At 41.0% G+C, this 23,366-nt stretch overlaps 4 protein-coding genes across 4 annotated transcripts in view; 1 reads left to right on the plus strand and 3 right to left on the minus strand.

Annotated features, from left to right (window-relative positions):
• Positions 1 to 9,620, minus strand: part of gabrp (gamma-aminobutyric acid type A receptor subunit pi) — a 28,507-nt gene extending 18,887 nt beyond the window's left edge. Inside the window, exon 1 of the mRNA XM_078289024.1 lies at positions 9,540 to 9,620. Within this exon, the coding sequence (XP_078145150.1) occupies positions 9,540 to 9,620 (81 nt within the window). The remainder of the gene's footprint in view (positions 1 to 9,539) is intronic.
• Positions 9,621 to 12,465: 2,845 nt separating this feature from the next.
• Positions 12,466 to 14,915, minus strand: foxi3b (forkhead box I3b). The gene is made up of 3 exons (XM_071903373.2): positions 14,066 to 14,915; positions 13,075 to 13,831; positions 12,466 to 13,043 (listed from the first exon to the last, which is right to left on the minus strand). Exons 1-2 carry the CDS (start codon positions 14,664 to 14,666, stop codon positions 13,263 to 13,265), a joined length of 1,170 nt encoding a protein of 389 aa, XP_071759474.1. The 5' UTR covers positions 14,667 to 14,915; the 3' UTR covers positions 12,466 to 13,043; positions 13,075 to 13,262.
• A 1,357-nt stretch (positions 14,916 to 16,272) lies between these two features.
• On the plus strand, positions 16,273 to 16,718 carry syce3 (synaptonemal complex central element protein 3). Its single transcript, XM_071903215.1, is given in 3 exon segments — positions 16,273 to 16,381; positions 16,542 to 16,674; positions 16,676 to 16,718. Coding segments are annotated over 3 exon segments (285 nt in total).
• A 1,768-nt stretch (positions 16,719 to 18,486) lies between these two features.
• lcp2b (lymphocyte cytosolic protein 2b) lies at positions 18,487 to 22,893 on the minus strand. The gene is made up of 15 exons (XM_078289025.1): positions 22,722 to 22,893; positions 22,015 to 22,077; positions 21,831 to 21,877; positions 21,481 to 21,543; positions 21,360 to 21,388; positions 21,228 to 21,268; positions 20,879 to 21,077; positions 20,667 to 20,791; positions 20,424 to 20,490; positions 20,202 to 20,288; positions 19,999 to 20,077; positions 19,790 to 19,868; positions 19,342 to 19,416; positions 19,039 to 19,188; positions 18,487 to 18,850 (listed from the first exon to the last, which is right to left on the minus strand). Exons 1-15 carry the CDS (start codon positions 22,797 to 22,799, stop codon positions 18,725 to 18,727), a joined length of 1,308 nt encoding a protein of 435 aa, XP_078145151.1. The 5' UTR covers positions 22,800 to 22,893; the 3' UTR covers positions 18,487 to 18,724.
• Between the last annotated feature and the right edge of the window lie 473 nt (positions 22,894 to 23,366).

Here is a 23,366-nt window from a genome sequence, read left to right on the forward strand (position 1 = left end):
TATGTTTGATTTGGGGGGAAAACACATTGGATCAATGTAATATAGATATGTTTGACTTTGGTACAAATCACATTGGGTCAATGTAATATAGATATGTTTGACTTTGGTACAAATCACATTGGGTCAATGTAGTTTAAATATGTTTGACCTAAACATTTTAATTACATGTAATGAACATGGTAAGGTACAGTTGGATTATTTTACGTGGAAATTTGCCACATAATAAAAAATACGTTGAACTAATGAGTTATTTTTTTGAGTGTAGTTTTGTTTCAACAACAAATCTAACTGTGAATTTACAATGTAAATCAAATTAAGGAAGAACTGGACACAAATGCAAATCCTTCAACACAAACAACTAGTCTTTCCTGACTGTCTCTTGTCTGAATGTCTCTTGTTTGTTCAGCAAAATCCTCTGTGCTAATCTTTTCCTGCTAAATAATACAATTATAAATACATGTGGCTTACCAAGATGGAAATCACTCTCCATGTTTTCCTTTCTAAAAGGTAGATGTTGATGTTTCTCCAAATGAATGCAATGTGAGTTTTCTTTCTCAATGTGCAGGTGAACACCGATCAGAGATGAAACTGTGAGTCTGTGTTTGTGTTCAGGTCAATCGCTCCTTTATGACACTGACATTCTAGTTCTATCAACTTTGCTGCATTCTGTCCAGCTGCATTATGATTCAACAGATGAAGTTCAGGCCACAGTAAACTTTGATGACAGAGATGTCTCACTTCATACATAGTTTATAAACTACACATGGTTAAAAAACACATTACTGAATATTTGGAATTGTATATTAAGATACCATATTTTTTTATGCAGAAAACATCCATTTAATTGCTAATTCCTATTGCACTTTCACTGTTTTAAGCCACAAGTGAGCTCACTCTAATCTTACTACTACCTACTACTATTACTACTATATATTACTACTACCTTTTACTACTACCTACTATAATATCTGAGTGGATACTTTAGGAAAATAAAAAGAAAAGTTATTCATCTTCAATTCAGCTTTTCAGGTGTAGAATTTATTTTTTCCAGAACAACCTGTGCATCAACTCATGTAGTTAATAGAAACATGGGTAGCACTTTACAATGGCTTTTTTCCAGTGCATGAACCTTTAAGCACCGATAACATTTGTTTAGTCCCCCCTAATTACGTTATTGTATCCTGTAATTATTTTTTAAGTATGCAGTAATCACAAAAACGGTTATACCATAACTACCTTATAAGTCTCTCATAATTACAAAATTGTTACCCCTTAATTCCCGGACTTTACCCTGTAACTACAGCATTGTTATTTTATTAGTACCCCATAATTACAAACTAGTTACACTGTAATTAGCGGGCTGTAAAATAAAACGTTACTGATAATTCAGAAGTCAAGTTAATGTTCTGAATTTTCGGGACAGATATACACATTGAATTATGTATCTCTAATGGCACATGACATACACTGAACAATGAGCTACTGACTGAACTAGTGGAGAAGTTATGACATGACTTTGTTAGTGGTCAGAGCCCAACAGAACAAATGTTTTTGGTTTAGGAGAAGAGCAGCTGCTCCACTGCTCTCCCATGGGGACTTTTAGGATTTGGAGCTCAGCCTGGAGGGAGTGAAAATAGAATAATCCAGTGTGTTGTAAACTGCTTACTCCCTCTGCGTTAACATCATTAACAACATTCTCTGTCTTTGGCTGGCATCCACTTGAAATGGCTGGAAGGTTATTTAAACTCCAAACCCTTGTTTCCCTAAAATTGGAAAACATTACAGCTGCAGATTGAAAAAGAACACAGCAACCATGGCTCATTGTTTCAGGTGTAATGGCATTCATTTGATTGACAGTAATGTTCAGGAAATGGAAATTGACATTTTAATTCTCAATTAAGTAGGTGATAAACCTGAGTAAGCCATTGACACTTTAATCTGAAATATAGCTGGTAGGGCAAAGGTAAATTTGCATGATTTCAACAGACTCATTATCACATTCTGCAAATACAATAACACCTAATTACCCACCTGCCTTTAATCCTATCCATATCAAACCAGCATTGATCCTTTTTTCCTCAGGGAACAAGCTGTACATATTAGACAAATTCTGTGTTGATACAATAATGATAATATGGATTTTAAATGGGATTACACTAATCTTTACTGGAAGAGCTTTGGCCATGTGCTAGCCCAGGGGAAGAGGAACCCTGCAGAGACCAATCACCCTCCTGGCTCCAGGGCTCCAGCCTGCTCTGCCCTCAGGTCCACTAGGGCTGGCAGCTGTTATTAGAGCTGTCAGTCGTGGAGAAGACTGAGAGCGGCTCTCCATGGGCCGGCTGTATCTGACCTTACCAGAAAGGAAAGTCTTCCTATCATATCGGTAATTCAGCAGCTGTGGGATTTCACCATCCTCCCCTCAAACGTCATACCAGCCAACCACATGGGAGTTTTAGGCAAAAAACACTTCAGGGTCAATCAGAGTTGCGATCTTTCATTCAGTCAATCCTGATCTATCTATCATAATATGATTCCACGAACAATGTACACTTAAGCGTAACAAAAACGTACAAGCTGTGTGTAAAGGTAGAGATTCTGCAGATGAATTTGAAATGGTGTTAAGTGCCAGTTCCCTGTGTGTAAATGTTTCAAGTCAGTACCATTGGGACTAGTGAATTGACAGGTTGATGTAGAGTGGAGAAAAACACAGAGGCCAAGAGAGTGCAAGGATAAACTCCAGGGAATAGAAGTAGCAGAGCTACCTGAATAGGTGTTGGTGCACCAGGCAGGGTATCGGCATCCTCATTAGCTATGCTGAGGAACCTTAGTCATTAGCAACACCTCTACTGCCACATCCTCTAGTTGTCTGGATCCTGTCTCTATCTTTCTTCATGTTACCATTAGCAACTTTGTTGTCATGGTAGTGCTCCGATAATAAGCTTCCCTCACTTTCTCTCCTTTATTGCTCCAGCTTTGCCATACCATGTAATGAGAAAACTCACTTAACAGGGTAGCAGAAACAACATTACAACTCTCCCTCAGCTTCTTGCTCGCTCTCTGCATCTCTCTCCCTCTCTCCCCTCCTCAATTCTCTCCATATTTTCAACTCTGTCAGTCCTTTGTCCAATCAAGTGGAATATTTTGTCCCATGCTTCCCTATGTGAGTGCTGCAGTCTGCTCCTTTTTTTTTTTTTTGAGAAGCAGTGAACGCGTGAATCCATCACACTACTTTCCATCAAGCAGCCCGGTGGATCCCGTGGGATCTCATCCTGGCCCGAGTCATTCAGGAAATCAGCTGTAACCCTGGCAACAACCAGCACAGAGGACAAGTCAAGGGTGACAGTACATATAAGCACTCCCAGTTCTGAGCCTCTTTTGAACCATTCGTTTACGCTTCAAGTATTGTTGTGCCATGGCGGTTATCGGCCATTATCTCCAGCTTCAACATTTACGTCTCCTCATTGTCTTCCCGGTGCTTCTGCCCCGACAATCGCAGCTCAGGTCTATAAGATTACGACTCATTTTCTCACCATTCATTCTCTTTTCCTTGGGCCTGTGCCTCTCTCTATTCATAGCATTAGCTTTGGTACTGACCTCACCTCTATGTAATTCCTTGGCTGTATTCTCTCTACTACAGCAGCGCTTACTTTTAACAAATCAGTCTACTGACCCATAGTCTCTGCTTCCAGAATCATCCTCTTTTCCCCGGAGCAAATCCTGTCCCCTTTGCCTTTCTATTTGAAATTCAGATGAGTGGAGCGTCAGGAGTGGTTATCGTCTGGGCCCGGGTGGCATCTTATTAAATTCCACAGGAGAGAGGAGAGGTGAACAGAGAATATGTTCCCCTGTCACACTCACCATGCAAGCTCTGATGGGCCAGTGGGACTGGGAGAGAGGTAATAATGTCTATCTGGGTACCCATATTGGGTGCCTGTGTTTGTGTGTGTGTGTGTGTGTGTGTGTGTGTCTGTTGGTCTGTGTGTCTGTGTGGGAAGTCTATTTTCTATGATTTCCATTGTTTTATGTTTTTTGGGTTTTTTTTTTCAACCTTCCATTCAGTTTGATTCAGTCATTTTTTCATACCATTAAGTAATGTTTGTTTTTATTTGCTTTGTTAATTAATTTTGCTCAAATGTTTCTGCTTAATAATAAACAGAATTGTATTAATTCAGTGATCATTCCTCTGAGATGCTGGCACTACTTTTTTTTGTTTTTTGTTTACATGTTGCAGTAAATTGAGATTGTCATAGTATGTGTTGCTATGATGGAAACTGTATTTATTTATTTACTTTTTTATTTGTTTACTTATATTTCAGTTTAACTTTTAGTTTTGCCACATATATATGTTTTCCCTTTGATTTCCATTTTTTTTTTTTTTTAGCAAATGTTAACTTTAATTGATTACAGTAATATTGGTCTGTGCGTTCTTAGTGTGTGTGCGTGTGTGTGTGTGCACGTGTGTGTGGGGGGATTCGATATAGACTTACTGTACTCATGTAAGCTGTAAGATTAAGATGTAAGATTTTCCCTGCAGCAATGGCAAGGACCAACTGATCAGCATGGTCCAGCAGAGACTCCTCCACCCACATTCTTACACACACACACATACACACACACACACAAGCACACGCATGCAAGCATACTGTTACTCCTTTTGCCATAGGGGAAAAAGCACACCAATTAACATGCACCAGTTGATTTACTCAACAATTGGAGAAAAGCCCAGTGGGAAGATGAAGGTTCAAAAGACCAAGGCTGCATATGGCATGTGCAAACACAGGAATATTAGGCATCCAGTTGTTTCTTGGATTTGTAATGACTTCTGAGGGAATTGCAGCTAAATAGCTAATTAGTGGGTAAACGGCATTAAAACTCACAGACCTACTGTCATGGCCGTCTGTGTTTATGGCCATAATCCTTCCACCATGTTGATGAATAGGTGCGTGCATGAACAAATTCATTCTCACTGGCTGGTTCTGACACATGGATGTGCTGAATATAGAAATTTCATGTTGCGGGGGATATTCTACATCCCTGCTGTCTACAAAATGTATGTTATTAATATATTATTAATATTATAATAATTTTCAGATTGACAACCAGGTATTTGTTGGGTTTGAATGGGTGTGCTAGGGTCTTAATCTTAAACCTTCACTTTACAGTTACAAGGTTTTTTAGTGATAAAAACCCTTTTGACTTTTGCACATTTTGCAAGTAAAAATCTAACTATTATTTTCTATCAACGTGTAGTGGGAATTCAAGAAATGTATGTGAAAGTATAACATTCCAGTAACATAAAAATCTAGTTTGCAAAAGCATTATCCCCCTTTCCTCACTTGTTTTTGCCACTTCTCAGTGGCAAAAACATCTCATAACATAAACTGTTCTTCATATTTAGGTAATAGTAAGACATTTTGAATTTCCTGGATTGCAAAGAAAGAAAAGTATCATCTCTCATCACTATATAAAAGTACCAAGTCAGAAAGTCAATCAGCACTTTCTCTTCTTTAATTTTACTATGAAAGTCGACAAATAATTTGGACAGAAAAAAACCTACTGACACCACTACTCAAGGGGGGTGAATACATGTATAATACATGTAGAGCAACTGCATATGCCATTTGAGTAGTATAGGGCTTAACGTTAGGCTTTGTAATTACTTATTGGATTTTATAAAGTGGGTTTGCTGCTCATATATTGGTTAGCAGTCTACTTGGGGTCTCTGGTGGGATAGTTTCTTGGGAGAAAACATGCCATTTTAATGATTGTCGTGTGGAAAGTAAACTAATTTATTCTGGCTCTGGCTACTTAAGTGCTCCCTGGTGTTTTCTGTGTGCGGACACACTTCAGTGGCTCTCAATACAAATTCTCCTCCTTTCATCTCTCTCTCTCTCGTTCTCTGTCACCTCTTCCCTCTTTCTTGCTCAATCGCTGCTTATCAGACAGGCTTGTTTAATATGAATTAACTCTCCTTCCTCCATCCCCCCACTCGTTACTTTTCCAGCATCCTCCTTCTGTTGCCCTCTTTTACCTCCTTCCCCCTGTGTTTCCCTCCTAACCTCCCTAGAGCCTAGAAACAGTCCACCTATGTTGTTATGTTCTCTGCATGCTCTTGTGTGCCTTATTTATATGGAAATGATGGAATACTGGTTCATTCAGCCTTATATTGTGTTGAGTAAATATATGCACACAAGTGAATAGGAGTGCAGAGCAAATGACTGTGATGCGGACATGTAAGTGTATGCAATCCTTATCGAGGCTTTTCATGTAGAGGAACGTGCTCAGGAGGAGGCAACAATCAACTATAACACCAGTCTGTTCAAGCACAATGTAGAAAGTGCACACAACTGAGTCACTGAATCGTGGATCAAGAAAATGCACCATATGCACACAATGAATGCACAATCTCCAAATAATCAATATGTCAATGTGTTATTATATTCTACTACATATACCGTGCATGCATTTGTTTGATATTTCCATACCTGGCTGTAATGTATGGTATAGATATACAGTGGTTACCATATAAGGGCTCCAGTCTTCCAGGTGGATTGATTAGGTATTCAGATCAACCATGTGTGAAACTCCCACTCCAGAAGGACAAAGCAGGCAATTAAACTACCATTGATTTCTAGTTTGACCTTACTGGATCCAGAGATCTGCAAAGTAATGAAAAAGGAGATGGATTTGTAAAAAGGTTGGTGGCTATTATGTCTTCATTATATTAGAGGGGTATAGTACTGTAGCATGGTATGCTTTTGATGCAGTGCACCATTTCATAGAGTTAATGATGTCAGAGGGTCTACATGCATGAACACACACACCAGTATGCACACACACACATGCACACACACACACACCCCTCTGTTACAAACTTACATTCCATATCTGCAAAAGTTATACAGTTCTTTTAAAGACCACTAGATGGGCCCTTTCACTTTTAGATACCTGTTCCTGCATATGTCACACCTGGTCAGGTTGCTAGACACTCAGCTGTGGGTCAAATGATAATTGGAAGTTATTATTACAATTTGTTTTAAGAAACCAGATGGGTGGGGTTTACTATATCCTGTGGTTGCCTAAATTCTGCCCAGCACACCGCTCGCAGTGCACTGACATTAATAGAAAAATAAAGAGATATGGCTTACTGTTGCAGATATCTTCTGTTAACAACATGAGGTTTAGTTGGATGAAATTATACACAAACTGATAGTTCTGTTAACATTGTTACAAAATGTGTTTTTGTGATGAGAGGTTTTTGAGAAAAGTTTTTGTTTCGGGTCTGACCATATCAGTCTCTATTGTAACGGCATTATGCATGACGTGCTCATGCCTATTTAACAATAAATGCCAAGCAAATGTATTGTATTTTTGTATCAAAATCCCATTACTCTTACTTCCTGGAAAACAGTGTATATTTAGTGATTACCTCATGATGTACCAGTGGGCGTACATAAAAACTCCAACCAATAATACCATCACATCTTTTTGAAGAATCCCACCCCTTTGCCCTTCCCTTCAAATAAAACTTCCTTTCTCTCCTTAAATGATATGCCATTGCACTGCATACTGCATGCTGAATACACACAGCCCTCACCCCCCTTTGAATCCTCTCTTATCTACAAAAATTAGGGTAATTTATTTGCTTCTAATGCATGCTTCTGTTTGAATCAGGATAACCAAATAGTGCTGGGCAGCTGGCAGGCAAACAACAGTGTCAGAGGCAAGAATTGAAGTACCTAAATTTCCAATAACTCTTATTCTATTCTTTCCAAACATTTCCCTTTCATGATTCCTGGTAACAGGAATGCTGTGAGACACTGAAGCCCTGACCTTGTAATTTTATTCTACTGTTTTACTCACTTTAAATTGCTCTGGATAAGAGTGCCAGCTTAATCCCTGAACTGTAAAATGTAAATGTAAATGAGTTTCACACATATCCTCATACATTTACACAATTAAGTATTTTTTCTCTGTAGGCTATAACTCTTGTTGGCTTTATTCTGGTTGTCCTTTTAAAGTTGTGGTCGTTTGCCATGAGCTGGGTGTTGTGATGCTGTTTAATCAGGCACCACCGTGACATCATGTTATTTGCAGTGGAAATGTGTTTTGTAGTTTTGGGATAATTCAGCTACAATCTGATCTTTATTTAGAGAGGTGCCAACAAAGAGGACAACTTATTTTTTTTGTAATGTGTCTGTAAAAGTTATTGCTGAAATAATTGCTACACTACTTGTTACCTGGAAAAGTAATACACTACTTTAACATACTGAGTCATGTAATAGTCTACCACTGGTGAACAGAGATGCAATATTATCAATGAAAGCCCTCAAAACAAAACTGCATTCATGGAATAGCCAAGATTTTCTTCAAGATTCATATTTTTGCTTGACTAAATGCATTGACTTGTTCAACACACCTGACCTAATCCAGTGCTGTATGTCTCCCATTAACTCATCCTAGCAGGCAAACTGAGAGGAAGCACAGTTGAGGTGAATGAGGATCCTCAAAAGTTTGTTTTCTCATTGTCCTATAATTCAACAAGTGGGAAAATGCAAAGAAAGAGAAGAGGGTTATGTTACATGAGGCTTCCAATGTCTCAGATGCCCCATGCAGCTCAGCAGATGTTCAGTCAGACATATACACTTTCTTTTCCTCTCTCTCCTTCTCCCTCCCTCGCTGCAAGGCCCCGCTCATGTCGCCATGTTTGCTGCATGTTGACATGGCAAATATTTTAGGGTGAAATAGCAGTGATTCATATATACACACACTCGCTCAACTCTGTGTTTGTCTTTAAACTTCGCTTTTCCCCAAATCGTGTATATAAGCCGTGGTTAGGATGGGTTGATCACTCACTGCCTTCTTCTCTGGAGTTTGAGAGACTGGAATGCTTTGTTGCTGTATTTTGTACTGTTATATGGGAAACCTTTATGGAATTTGCTGGAAAACTGGGAGATTATCCTCGGACTGTTGACAACAAGATTGTTGGACATTGGTGATGGCGACCTGGCAAGCGTCTAAACATTTAGGCACTGTCATGATTCATATTGTTCATTATTGGTATTAGATTCTGTGACATTTATAGCACAATTGTTATTTTGTGGGATTAAGTGAGATTTAAGTGCTTTGTGTGTGTCACAACTCCAGCTCTCCAATACAGGCTGTGATATGAGATTTTGTTTGAATTCTAGCATTTACCTTCTTCTTCAGCTGACCTCTAAAGAGCACAAAAAAGAAAGGGTATTCAGTGACTTGCATATTGACGACAAGGTATTTCATCCCTTTCATCACCTGTGTGCGTGTGTCAGGAGTGTGTGTGGGTGTTTACACATAACAGCAAGCTGGTAGTGCATGGGCCCACTCCTAACTGGAGCACTGGGCATGACGACATGTCTCCAGGCTTCACGTTCTCTGTTACCGTTTACTAAACAGCATTGATAGGACATGACTGTTTTAGTAAATACAGAACGTGTGTGTGTGTGTGTGTGTGCTCATGTCCTTGTGTGTGTCCTTGTGTGTGTTTTGGGTTGATTTGGTACCTGGGCAGTTAGATCTCTGTTCAGCATGCAGTTATCCAAAGTGAAGTAGTCACTCTTTCCTCTCTTACACAGCTCCCACATTAGAGGAATAAACATGAACAGAGTTGACACCTGTCTGATTTTGTCCACCACACAATGTCTAAAGTGTGGTAATTTTGTATTTATTCAATGCTAATGTCAGACTGTTCTCACACACACACATCCCCCATGCATGGCAGGTATGGTATAATCGTTCTCTGTCTGAGTTTATAATATAAACACCGCACGCATGTAAGCCTTGCACTGCACAAGCGCGTGTGCACACATGCGCACATGCACACACACGCCTACAGAATGTGTGTGTGTGTGTGTGTGTGTACGTTCCGTTAGTTCGACAGGTGTGTGGAAGACTGCCACGAGCCAGGCAGCAGGTGGAGATGAGGATTTATAGATTTTAATCGCATCACTCTGTTGAGCAATAATTCTACTGCCTAAGGCAAGGAAGGCCCATAGTTCACGTGTGATTGATGGATGCTGTGTGCCCTTGAATCATAGAGAACTAATGTGTTCCACAATACATGTATATTAGCTTGCACCACAATATATCACAATTTCATTGAGCGCACCATACTTGGTAAAGATAGCAGAAAATCCAAACAACCGAGGGGTTTTGCAGCGAACACAGAAAGCACCTTTGAGACAGGCTGACAAAGATATGCTACACTGACAAGGGATAAAAGCACATGAGTGAAAGGAAAGGTGTCAGGAAGAAAAAAACAATGTAATTTATTACATTGATTATTCAGCCAGACAAACGTGTAACCACTTCATGAGGCATCTGTCCAAATAAAGAATACATTCAGTATTAATGCAAGTAACAGACTAAACCGAAAGAAGGGGAATTCCAAAATATTAAAATGTGTATTGTGAGTTTGACTAAAAGTGAATTGACTTCGGTTTCACACAGCCTGTAAGGTAAATCCCTCAGGTTTTACCGTTTCTTATCTGTAAAGCTCCATCTGGGACACTCCATTTTCATTTTGACCTTGTCATCCCTATCCTTGGCATGATTAACGGTCACAAATTTGCATCAATTTGAAACTGTCTGAATAAGACAGCAGAAGGTGATGTCTACTGTTAATGGCGTCTCGGAGACAAAAGCCCTATAATGTTTCTGTTGGCAGATACACCCAGAAAGAGCTCATGTAGGATAGACAAGGCAAGGGCAACCCCCATTCTGTACACCAAAAATAATAATAATTGGCTGTGCAAACAAGCCAAGATGCCAAGTCAATTTGGGATGGAAATGTGACATGTTGAGACAGTGATAACTTCATTCCATTCATTGCACTATTCTCAGTTCTTCTCTTCCTCCCGCACTTTCTTTCTTTCTTTCTTTCTTTCTTTCTTTCTTTCTTTCTTTCTTTCCGTTTCTTTATACTGATATTCCTGATGCCACCCCTGAGGAAAATGCAGCTGATCCAGGTAATGTCTGGAAAAGATATGTTATTTGCATATGAATTTGGCACAGTCATGATTCCCGGAATGAGTTCTGAGGTTTACAGCACACCGAGAGGCAAGACATTTCACACAGTTAAATCAGATATGCTTGCAAGGCTAACAAAACTGATACAGCAGGACTTTATGACCCGTCATTTGCAACCTCATCACAAGTTTTGAAATCAGTTATGCAAATTTTGACAGGTTGACCTCTTTGCTTCCAACTACTGTCATTTGTGCCAGGATGTTAAATTCCACTTGATCTCTATTCTATGTATGACATAGAGGAGGTGTGTGCGTGTGTGCACGTGCGTGTGTGCACGTGAGTGTTGGAGGGAGGGAGGGAGGGAGGGTTGGGGGATTAATCTTTCTTTCTTTCTGTGTTTAGGGTAAATGGCCGTCATGCTGCCTGTGTTTCAGGGTAAATAAATGCCTAAGGCAGGCACCTATCAAAGGGTTTATCTTTGTTTAAATAGCACATGTGCAAGACAACTTAAGAACAGAAAAAAATAAAGCTATGTTAAATGCTTGGCAAATTGTATTAATCACACAGTTGAGCAGTTTAATTTAACTGATGATTGTGTGGGGCACAAATTGTCAGCATGGCAGGAGAAGAATGGAGAAGATGACTGAATCAATTTTTCAATCATTCTTTTCTCCACAATTTTCATCAGTGTTGGAACATATAATATGAAATATTAACAGATAACATATGAATATGTTATCTGTGCTATTACTATTGCACTATTGAGTTTATCAGACAGACAGGTTTATCAAAGCATATAAAAGAGAGTTCCAACCAAGTCATCTGATTGGTTAAAAGAGTCAATTCACCTGTTGCAGGGGCATGTATCCTTTGCTTGTTGAACAAACAAAGCCCTTAGTTGTGGTATAATTTCCATTGACTGTCTAGAGTATTGGTTAATTAGCTATAGTGTTATGATAGTAGGCCTAGTGAAAGTTCACAACAATCCTCTATTTGCATGGCAATTGTTGTGTACTTTGTTGTGTGACAATGTTTAATATATTCAGCATTTAATTCATTCCTCAGCATCTTTACCCCTTTTTACAGTTGGTCCCGCTCCCTTAACAAACCATAACTCATGCCCAGTCAGCAGTATTCATGGATGGGTGGTGTGAGAGAAGGATTTTGGTGAAGAGGGACAGTATGGGAATGTGGATTTTCACCGTTTAGGAGAATCAGTTAACCATCCATCACAGAAAGATCAGGTTACACTGACAAGGGTTTTACCCTTTCACTGGTCATCGCTTTCCTGACAGGACTGTTTTCTGTCAGGACATGCTTATTGTCTGTCACTCTTTTTTGGTCTTTGGAGCAGAGTCACATTTCATGTCTTTATCAAAATTAGCAGCGCTAAGCAATACAATGTGTTCTTAAACACCAATTATTCATTGTTCATTATAGGAATAAAAAGGAAAATGCAACTTTAGAACTCCAAAACCTTTTATTCATATCAAAAACACAACATATACATCATATACCATACATTATGAAGCCATTTTGTACATTAACAAGTGTACCAACTAACCAACAATATAAATGTATACATAAACATTACACAACACATAGACATATTTACAAACTACAACCACCACTTCATGTATCAGACTCTCAGAAGGTTATCAGATTGCATATTTTCAGCCATCACTGAAGAGGCTTGAACAGAAATTGTCCCCTTTATCTTCCGCTGATTCTATAAGGGCAGTGACCATACACCATGTAGACTATCATGTAATTTAACTACTCTTCCAAATGTGCTGTCTGAGCTTTGTACGGGTGATACCATCAAAGAACCGTAGATAGCAGTGTGGAATGGCCTGATGTCAGCAGGAGATCTGACCAGGGATCTGTTAATAATGAGTCAGATCTGATAGAGACAAGCTTTGCCCAGAATAAAAGCTGATTGAGGATCTGATAGTGAGGCAGACTGGGGTTTTAGGGAGTGTCAGTCGCAGTGCGGTGCGGCTGACTCAGCTGTTCCTGTGGGAATCATAGCCTTTTTACTCTTCTGTCACACGCTATAGTGATCTTAACTGTCTCAGTCAGCGCAAACACACTGCTATCTGTGTGTGTCTGTGTGTGTTTGTGTGTGTGCGTTTAAACAATATTTGCTTTACTTCTTTGACAACAGCATAACCTCACCAGCACAGGTAAATTTTCCTGTCGTGAGCCTCTTGTAGTCGCTTCAGACTAAGAAACTAATTTCTCTCCCGTCAGTCTCATCAAACCTCTGTGCCCTCTCGAGGGTAGAGGATTCCTGCTGATCCCAGTCCGGGGTAGAAATGCCCATTGAACTGGCTGAGGATGGGGCTGCTGTACCCGAGAGAAGAGTGGGTGGGTGAGGAGGAGAGTGCAGGGGGAGGTGGCAGCGGTGATGCCCACTCTGGGCCGCCTGAGCTGGGGGAGTAACTGCCGAAGCTTCCAGGCTGCGTGGGCCTCTGAGGCCCGTCCATGGGGAGGTTGATCTGCAGCGGCCTGCTTAACCCGTCCCCTCCGACCTCATTAGCTGCTCCGGCTGTCACTCCAGACATCTCAGATAAGAAGCTGCTCAGACAGGGTGCGGGGCCTGAGGATGAAGGGGAGGGGATCCTGTCTGGCGTGGGGGCGATGTCGAGGGCAGAGTTGCCGGAGTGCTTGGGGCTGCCCCTCTCACTGTCACCTGACTCAGGAGCCCCCGAACCCCCGTCCCCGCCAGAGAGGGAGTCGGATTTCCTCTTCCTTTTGCGGCGGAAGTTTCCGTTGTCGAACATCTTCTCGCAGTTTGGGTCAAGTGTCCAGTAGTTGCCCTTCCCTGTAATATCAGAGTGTAGAGTGGGTGAGATTTGTTTTAGAATTGAAACATGGGACAATAGGTTAACGAATCTAGGTTAATGAAAATAGGTTGATGATATGCTACACATCAGGAATACACAAGAGCACATGTTGTGTAAGGCTTTCTTCTTTTGAAATATTATAAGCCGGTGCTACTTGCTTGTTTCAGAAAGACATTCAAAACATATAAAAAAAGACAGGTATAAGTAATTACCTGGATCATCCTCGTCTCTTGGTACTTTTTTGAAGCAGTCATTGAGTGACAGGTTGTGTCTGATGGAGTTCTGCCAGCCTGCCTTGCTCTTGTTGTAGAAGGGGAAGTTATCAGCCACATACTGGTAAATTTGACTCAATGTCAGCCTCCTATCTGGGGCCCCATGGATGGCCATGGCGATGAGAGCGGAGTAGGAGTACGGGGGTCTGACCAGCTTCATCAGGTCTTCCTGAGAGGGGAGCGAGAACCAACCCAGTTCCCCTCCTGGACCCCCGGCTCCAGCGGGGCCCAGGTAAGGCCTCTGCATGCCGTAGTGCTGAGGGACAAAGGGCGGGCCGGGGTTCCCTGGCGGGCTGGTGGTAGCCAGGTAAGGCGACGTGTTGATCCCGGAGCCGTTGAACCACAGGTAGGGGTTGGGGGAGGAGGTGGTGTAGTCGCTCAGGTCGTAGGAGGACGGGGTGGTGCGCTGAGGGCTCGGCAGCGAGGGAGGAGGGTAGTAACAGTCACTGTACATGCTGAGCTCTGGGGGCTCCTGGCCGAGGCTAGGGAACTGCGGGCCACACCGAGGAGGAGACTGGCCCTGGGCCTCGAACGAAGACATTGTGAAGGCAGAGTTTGTTCTCACCTTTCCGAGTCTTTTCTTAAGCCTTTGCCCTTGGTCGTCCTTTCTTTCTGTGTCAAAATCTTTTGCCTTGAATTTGGAAACCCTCAAAAGTCCTTCTCTTGTTCAGTCCTTGGTAGATCTTTAGTGCAGGATGTGAGTTGAACCGAATTGTGGTCTCTAGGCTTCTGAGTTTTATTGCTCTTAACTCTCTTCTACCAAATTGTCTTCCTAGAACCTGTCGCCTTTTTGCCCTTGCTTTATGTCAGAGATGTCACCTGTCACACCTGCTTTATGTGTTTCCCTGGAAACACCCCCAGTCTCTTTTGATTGGTTGTTTTCTCAGGTGAGTAGTTTTTTTCCGTTTTTTCTTTTTTTCTTTTGTCAGCTAGTTCCTCCAGGGGTTTTACTTACTCTCAATTAAATAATTTTCTACTCTCACTGTTAAACCAACATTAATGGAGTTCACAGTTATCTGCAATTAACATTAACAAGCTTCTCCTACAGCTAGTAACAAGAGAGCTTAAGACTGTCTTGTTATCTATGTAATTAATGTATTGTAATGTAAATTTATATTCTCCCTCATTTTTGTGCTTTTGATAAATATTTGATAAATATTTGGGTATTTCATGTAGCCTATTTTAGTGTTACAGTGTTATAGTGTAAGGCTTGAGCTACACTTGTATGAAAGGTATACCTAGGCCTATACTCTACAGATAAAGTATTATGATGATGACAATGATGATGGTTATCATAAACGGCTGAACAAAACTAAAAAAATATATTTTTGAAGCCATCCTATTTAAACCAGCTTTGGCAGTAGCAGTAGTAGCAGCAGTAATAGTAACGTTAGTAGTTACAGCAATAATAGCAGTAACAGTAGCAGTAATAGGTAGTAGTGATTTTCCAATAGGAAAGGTAATGTAGACTACCGCGTTTTCCTACAAGCCAATTAGGCTACATTCTGTCTGATTTGCTACAGGCACTACAGGTCGCACCAACGTGGTCAGGCAAATATTATAATTGGAAAGGTAGGTTAACTGTTGGCTAACGTATAACATTATTAAGAATTATAGTAATCCTATAATACATTTTAGAGGGATGCTATACAAATATCACAGAAAAACTATAAGTGTCTAGTCACAGAGATTAAAAAAATACCATAAGGTAGGCTATGATAAGGTTACTGTAAACTGACTATTGAGTGTCACAGACAAACTTGAGAATGCCACATCACGCGGCTGTTTAATTTTTGAAGGCACGTGAAGATGATTGTAACGTTCTTTTTCAAGCTTTTACGTTAACTACTTTCTGAACGGGAGACACTGCGAGCTTATCGTAAGTTTTGCATACTTCAAATTAAATGATAACTGTCAACGCCTAAACTAATAGTTGAAATTCAGGTTAGCGAATGTAAAATAGCTCGTTTTAATCTATAGTCCAACATTTTGATTAACCGGAAGGTAACATTCGCTAACGTTAGCTTGCTCGGTCACTGTGTCGTTAGCTAACGTTAGCTGCCATGTCAACCTAACACAATGGCTTGCTGGCGTTGCGGAGAAGTCAGTGTGTGAGTATTGTTGATGAGAAAATTGCCGGTTTGTAGATGGCCGATTCACCTTCCTCCACTGAGCTTCAGCAGAGTAGCAACGAAGACATGCTGGAGTTGGACAAGGACTTGGAGAGAATGATTGAAGACATTGAAAATATATCAGGTTTGGAACTGGCTTTTATCTTACTGTATCATGGTGTTACTCAAACAGACTTTAGTAAATGGGGTTTCAGTTGTCTTTGGTGAGGACCTGGGTTAGAAATCTAACATAAAGTTACATGTGAGAGAAACAGTTTCCTCGTTCCTTTTCTGTACACCTGTAGTGCAGCTGACCTGGATGGCCTATGACATGGTGGTACTGCGGACCAGCCCGGAGCTGGAGGAGTCCATGCGGAGACTGGACGAAGCCTATCTCAACTGCAGGGTTGCTGTCTGTGGGGAACATGACCAGGAGCCAGAAGTGTCCTGAGGAAAATGCAACGCCACTGACTGATATGTGATGAGATTCTTACAGTTTTCAGATCACAGAATACTGAATTGAGATTGCCTTTTAAAACAGTGTTTAATGGAATGTTGCATTACTACAATACTGAAGTTGCTTTGAAGAAGTAAATATTTTGACTAATTTGTCTGCCTGACCAGTAATGTTTGTGTTGAAAGAGTGTGTCTCACAGTATTGTACAGACTGCAGCACTTAGATTGTAATCAGTTGAGGGTAGTATGGCCTGCAAATAACCCTTGTGCTGTAAGTAATAAAGAGATGTGCTCTCTGTTTTGCCTGTTGAGTGGAATAAATAAAAACATGTTTTACTGAGAATGCTTTTAGTTGTTTTTTGTAGACTTAGGCTTACATGACAGCCAATCACATCATAAATCACACAAACAGACTTTTTTTTGTCAAAATCTTAACTGAATGCATCAGAATAAATACATTAACATCAAGACTTTATTTTTTGCAATCCTATAACAGTATACATAGGATTTACTGTTACAATGTTTTGGTGGTGTATGGTTTGTGATGACCCTGTTTTATTCTTATGTAATTGTCTTTCAGATGGAGAAAACAGAGAAGAGCACAGAACAAACTGGTTCCACTGACTCCATTGATCTGGAACACATACTGAAAGGGCTGGACTCCTTGTCTAACTGCATGGACCAACTGGCATGTGTGTATGACTGTTTATCCTCTTCCACTCTGTTTACACCTTCAAAATATCAGTCGGGATCAATTATGCCTGCAAAATGATCTTGACAATTGATTTGCAAATATGCAAAGCACATGATGTAACTGTTGTGCTAGATCTGAAATGTGATATTCAGAAGTGGATTACTATCCGCCAACTGCTTTGCAATTTAACCATGCATGTAGACTTCAGTGCAGTGCCATGACTGTCAAATAACTTTCTGCTGATGAGTAGATAGGAGTAACTGAAGTATCTCACACAGAGGGGTGTCCATCAGGCCATTTGTTGTAAGACATAATGTTGCGGCTTCATTTCTGCCGAGGGGGACAGTCGGTGGGCAAACCAGCAATCAGAGTAAGATCCCGACTTTGTTGTCAGACTGGATTAAAACTATCTGCTAACTTTCATGCCTCAAAGCCTAGAGGCCAGGGGAAACACCTTGTATCAAACTGGAGATAGAAAGAATCTTGGCTCTGCACTGTCATGGTGACAGTGGCACTTATCCCTGAATAAACAGCAATTGGTACAATATGTGCGGAATAATAATCACAAAGATAAGGCTGTTAGGGCAATGTACTTGTACTGGGGTAATGTAAACTACACTCAGTTATGCACAGGCACTGAAAAGCCTGAACTTCTCTGAAATAACAGCATATTCTCTTAGATGAGAAATTAGATGCACACTGCTTTAAAGATTCTTGGATATTTGTAAAGAGGAATTTAGAATTTGTGGCTGTCAGGCATACCAGGCTAACTGTAGTCTGCAGTTCATGTGATTTTCTGCTGAGTACAATCACTGTTGGTGTGGAACCTCATATGTTCTGAAATGTACCTGCCTCAGGTCAATGACCATATTGACCTGAAGAAGTTTTGAAAAGATTTTTTTTTCTGCCTGCAGTGCGGACCCAGCTGAGGCAATGTGATCTGATCGTGTGCGTTGGCCACCCTGACAAGCTGGCATTTCTGAAAAGAAAGGAGGGAGCAAAGCGACCCGGTGCTAGGCCCGAACATGAGGAGTGAAGGAAGACCAGAGGTAATGGTGTGTATCTGGAAAGCATAGTTTAATAATATCTACAAAAGCCACATTGAAATCGTTCTTTTTCTCTTAACTGCTCATTCTGATTAATGAAAATGCAAGCGAAGGTAACAAAAAATGGAATTACATAACCATGACATTTATGGGTTACCAGGAGTGTGGCATTTGTTCCGATGTGCTTGAAAGGCTTCTAAAAAAACCACACACATATACATGCACACACATTTGCAAACACAAACACAGAGACAGATACAAACACCCATATCAAGCTCAGCATTGGTACTGGTCAGAATCCCGCAGGGTGCAGAAGACAGCACTGGCTCTGTGCTCCAGAGCTCCGGTCTGTGGCATCAATGAGCAGCAGCGGGGTGTGTGTGTGATGGCTAATCATCTCCTTCACCCCAGGGAAACTCTACAGCAGAGCAGCACACAAAAACAGATGACAGTTAGAGACCTAATGACACAGCACAGCACAAGTCACCGTCAAGCAGTCCCTAAGGCGTGCCATAAGATGTGAACTTTTCAGTTTACTTTCAGTGTACACACTGGCTTTTTTTAAATTTGACATTATAGATAATGGCATCATCATTCTGAGTTTACCTCACTGCTCTTGAGGCCAGTGCCCAGGGAGTAGGAGTTGCCGTGGTTACGGATCTGAATGTTGTAGACCTTGCCTTGGTTCAGCACCATCAGTGTGTAGGGTTGCTCAGACAAGCCTTTTGAGCTGTCCCTCACCACAAACGCTCCATCCTTACAGACACACACACAGAGTCATGTCATCGCGGCAAAGTTCTGTGAAACTTCAACTGCATTTGTGTGTGTGTGTGTGTGTGTGCACGTTTCTGCTCTATCAAAAGCAGGAAGGGACATGTGACATTGTGAGGGACTGCTGCCCATCCTGACCTTGTTCACCTGTCTGAGAACAACTTCGGCCTGGCGTCTGGTCACCTGACCTCCATACCACCTGGGATCCATACCCTGGACGCACCATAATGAAACACACACATTCAAGAGTAAGGACTGGGAGAAACACTCTTTGTCCATATTTCTCTGTCTCCTCATTTCTATGTTGCAACAATAGGAATGTTTGGTAAATAATTGTTGTTGCAAATAAACACAAATAATATTAACTAGCCGAGCCAATGAGATGTCATCTTTTGAGTTCTCAAAGCAGACATAAGGGTTCTCCACAGTTGTGTTCTTTTTACAACATCGCCATCTGCTGTTCACCTTCCCAAATTACTCAATTTGTGTAATTGTTCAGAAAGGCATAGCCTTGACCAGGATATGATGCATGTTCCTCAAATTGCATGGTATATAGAAATTCAAGCTTTATTGTGACTCAACTCACCTTTGTATGTCCTACTGCTGAATTGTGAACATTAGCTCGTTGCACTGGTGGTGCAGGAGCTGGACTGCATTTACTGGATCTGGGAGGGGAGAGACGACATTATCATAACATTATAACCTTATTAGCTGCATATGGTTCTTTTCCAGATTTAACTACATAGGTGTGGGTGAGGGGCTGGCTAGGGTCATGAACTGTCCAGGTTAGCCTACCTGTTGGAATGATCTGGTGGCTTAGACTTCGGTTGAGGGAGCTTGCTGGTGGGAAGGGAGTTGAAAGGGCTGCCATCTTCTGGACATGATGGGTAGTGTGAAATGGGATGGTGTAAAAATTGTGGCATGAGATCACAACATTTTGCTGTTCAACTATAATAATTACCCCAAACACTACACATGTACATAATACCTGCACATACTTGATTTTGAGTGGCCTGTCTTGGGCAGGCCAGATTGGCCAGGCTTCTTTCCCCTGTCAACATGCGGAGTAGCTAGGCCAGCTGGTGCTAGGGATGGGAAAGGACATTTTATGTAAGACTTAGATCATCATTGTCCTAGGCCTTATATTTCTGTCAAAAAAAATAACAAATATTCATGTTCATCATCACTAAGCTAGGTGATTGTGGAGTCATCAAATGTACATCGGCCTGGTGCTTTCAACAGCCTTTGAGGGGCATGGTCCTTTCTCGGTAGAGGAGGATGAGCCAACTGATAAAAAAGACAGGAGAGAGGATGGGTGAACAAATTACCTTAACAGCAGCTGGAGAGGAACCACAGTAAATGGGAAGGAGAAAGAAGGAGGGTGTTTTAAGTAGGTTAGAAAAGTGCATTTCCACGTGATAGTGTGAAAAAGGGTTCCTGATAGTAGGACAGAGTGGACTCACGTTGCTGCGGCTGGGGCCTCCTGTTTGTGGACTCTGTTTGTGGTGATGGGGAGGGCGAGGGGCCCTGTCAGCAGGGGAGGACACGTGGACAGAATCTACACACACACACACACACACACACACACACACGCCAAGCACACAAAAGCATAGCAAGTGAATATTACGTGCCTTTATGCAGATTATTGCATTCTATCATGGTTGCTTTCTGATACCTATGTAGTCACTGTGCCCCAGAGGTTTAGCCAAGCTCAGGCGTTGAGGGAGCTCCTTTGTGTCTGTGGAGGGAGGCGGCTCATACTCATCTTCATTCCCCTCCTCGCTGTCTCTTTGCCCAGGCTCAGGCAGGGCACAGATATAGTTGTCCTCCCCGTCCTCGCATTCTTCCTCATAGTCACTGTCGCTTTCTTTTTCCTGACCACAGCCCCGACAAGTGACACATGAGCGGTGAGCACATAACACAGACAAGAAGCTGATACACAGAATGCAGTTTTGTGAACCATATCTTATGGTTATATGCTGGATATTCAATAACATTCAATTAATATTTAGTCCTTTACTTACAAACTCGTCAGACTCCCAAGCTTCTTCCTCCTGTGCAAAGTCTGTAGATAAAGCGTAGAAAGAATGGCATCAGACCTAAAGAAAGCTGGCTTTACGATATCAGTGGTGTAGTTGTACCTAGGTTTTCCTTACCTCGTGTGGGATACTTTGATGCCGTTGATCTGTGCCAGAATTTTTGAAATATCAAAATTATACATTGATGTTCAACACATTGAGCAGTAGAATAACTGTCGACAGAGAGCTGTTTTCTCACCTCTGACCAAAAACCCTCTTCTCTTCACCCCTGTTGATGTTACTGTGGATCATGGTGATCATTCTAGAAATATACAAGATCAATATATTACCGTTATATTTAGTATTTAGGCTCTCTTTCTCTCTCTTTCGCTCTCGCTGCTACTCATAAAGTGTGGCCACAACATTTAATGCTGATTACACGCAGCCATTGTATGTAGCCACATCCTCTGTGTTGTCATGCTTGGTCATGATGACCCATTGTGCCTTGTCACACCCGTTGAGTGATGTCAAATTTGATGTTTTATCAATACTTTTGGTTTTACTTCTGTTTGGTGTCAGTGAAATAAACAGCTTTTAAATCAGACTCACGGAATATGAATGGTGGGGAACACTTGAAGCTCACTCTCTGTCATTTGCTGGATGGTGTAAATTTGAACATGATTAAAGATATATAGAAAGGCAACTGCTATCAGTATTTCAGAATGCCAAACAAGGTAATGGAACTGGAATTATTATTAAAAATTTAAAGAGGCACACATTTAAACACACTTACCATGAACTGTACTCCGGTGATGCTGCCCTTCATCACCACTTTGTCACAGCCAGACAACTTCAGCTGAAAAGATCATGAGATGTCACACACTCACGGCATGCAGTGAACAGAACCGCTGTGCTGTGGGGTCTCACCAAAATTAACTTTCCCTAGTGTGTTTTGAGGTATTATAGAATTGTCTGTTTCTGTCACTCACAAGGTAGTTTTTGAATACTTTTTTAATTCATCTGTTTATTCAATCATGTAATCAAACAACTGAATGGGGCAGTGAACTTAACTGAAATAATGAAATAGCTAAGTGTTCTTCAAGTTCTTCTACTTCCTAGACTCAGTGTATGAAATAGTTACTGGCCCAGAATTACTTGGCCCAGAATGATGCCAACAGAGTGAAGACAACAAAGATGATGTAAAAAAAGAAGATGAGATTTGATTGACTATTGATTGTTCATCTTAATATGTAGTGCAGTGGAAAGGCAAGGAGATTGACATATTTGCCCCTCAGGTTTTTTTTTATAGTTCGGAAGCTGGCTTTAGATTCAGGACTGGTAAAATAAGCGACTTCATATATCATATATTGTTATATTAGTATTCAGTAGTTTCAGAGTGCATATTGTTTCTTTGAAGGTAATAAATATTTGTTTAGCATGTCACCTCCAGTGTTTAATTAGCAGTAAACCGTACTGTGACCTTGGTCTTTCTATACTCACCCTCTTCATATAGTCAGCCAGAGTACGGGCATTCCATCCCATCACCTCCACCTTGGGAGGAACAACGTCAAAACTCATGCTTGTCTCTTTTCAATATCATCCACCAAAAATAGGAAAGGTCTACTTGGCAACAGTATTTTTTTGTACTGGGCTCACAAAGATGTTCCTCTTGAATCCCACAACATACTTGACCTACCCTATGAAACTATATCAGCTTAGAACGACCTCTCTGCTCTCTGAGTGTAATCTTAGTGTGGCTCTCTCACTTTTTCACCCCCTGCCTTTCCTGTTACAGACTCTAAAAAGGGAAGTTTCAGTAGTCACACATGACCTAAGTCATATAATATTAGAGCTTCCGCGCCCTGCAGAGGAGGCCTATTTCTAAACATAGAGGCTGCTAATAATGTCCTTTGTCATAGCTTGAGTACATAAGTTACCACATGTATGTAGCTGCATACAGATATTCTCATTTTAGTCTGTTCTAACGTGTCTGCTGCTGTACTGTGTGATCATATTTTGACTTTGCAATAGCAGGATCTTACTAAGGATTTTAACTATGTTGTGATCTACATAGACACAATGTGTTGCTCAAGCCTAATTGGTGTTTTTTTTGTGGGGATCCCTTTTAAAATCGTTATGAAATAA

Source organism: Centroberyx gerrardi, chromosome 16, assembly GCF_048128805.1.
Source record: "Centroberyx gerrardi isolate f3 chromosome 16, fCenGer3.hap1.cur.20231027, whole genome shotgun sequence".
Classification (NCBI taxonomy): domain Eukaryota; kingdom Metazoa; phylum Chordata; class Actinopteri; order Beryciformes; family Berycidae; genus Centroberyx; species Centroberyx gerrardi.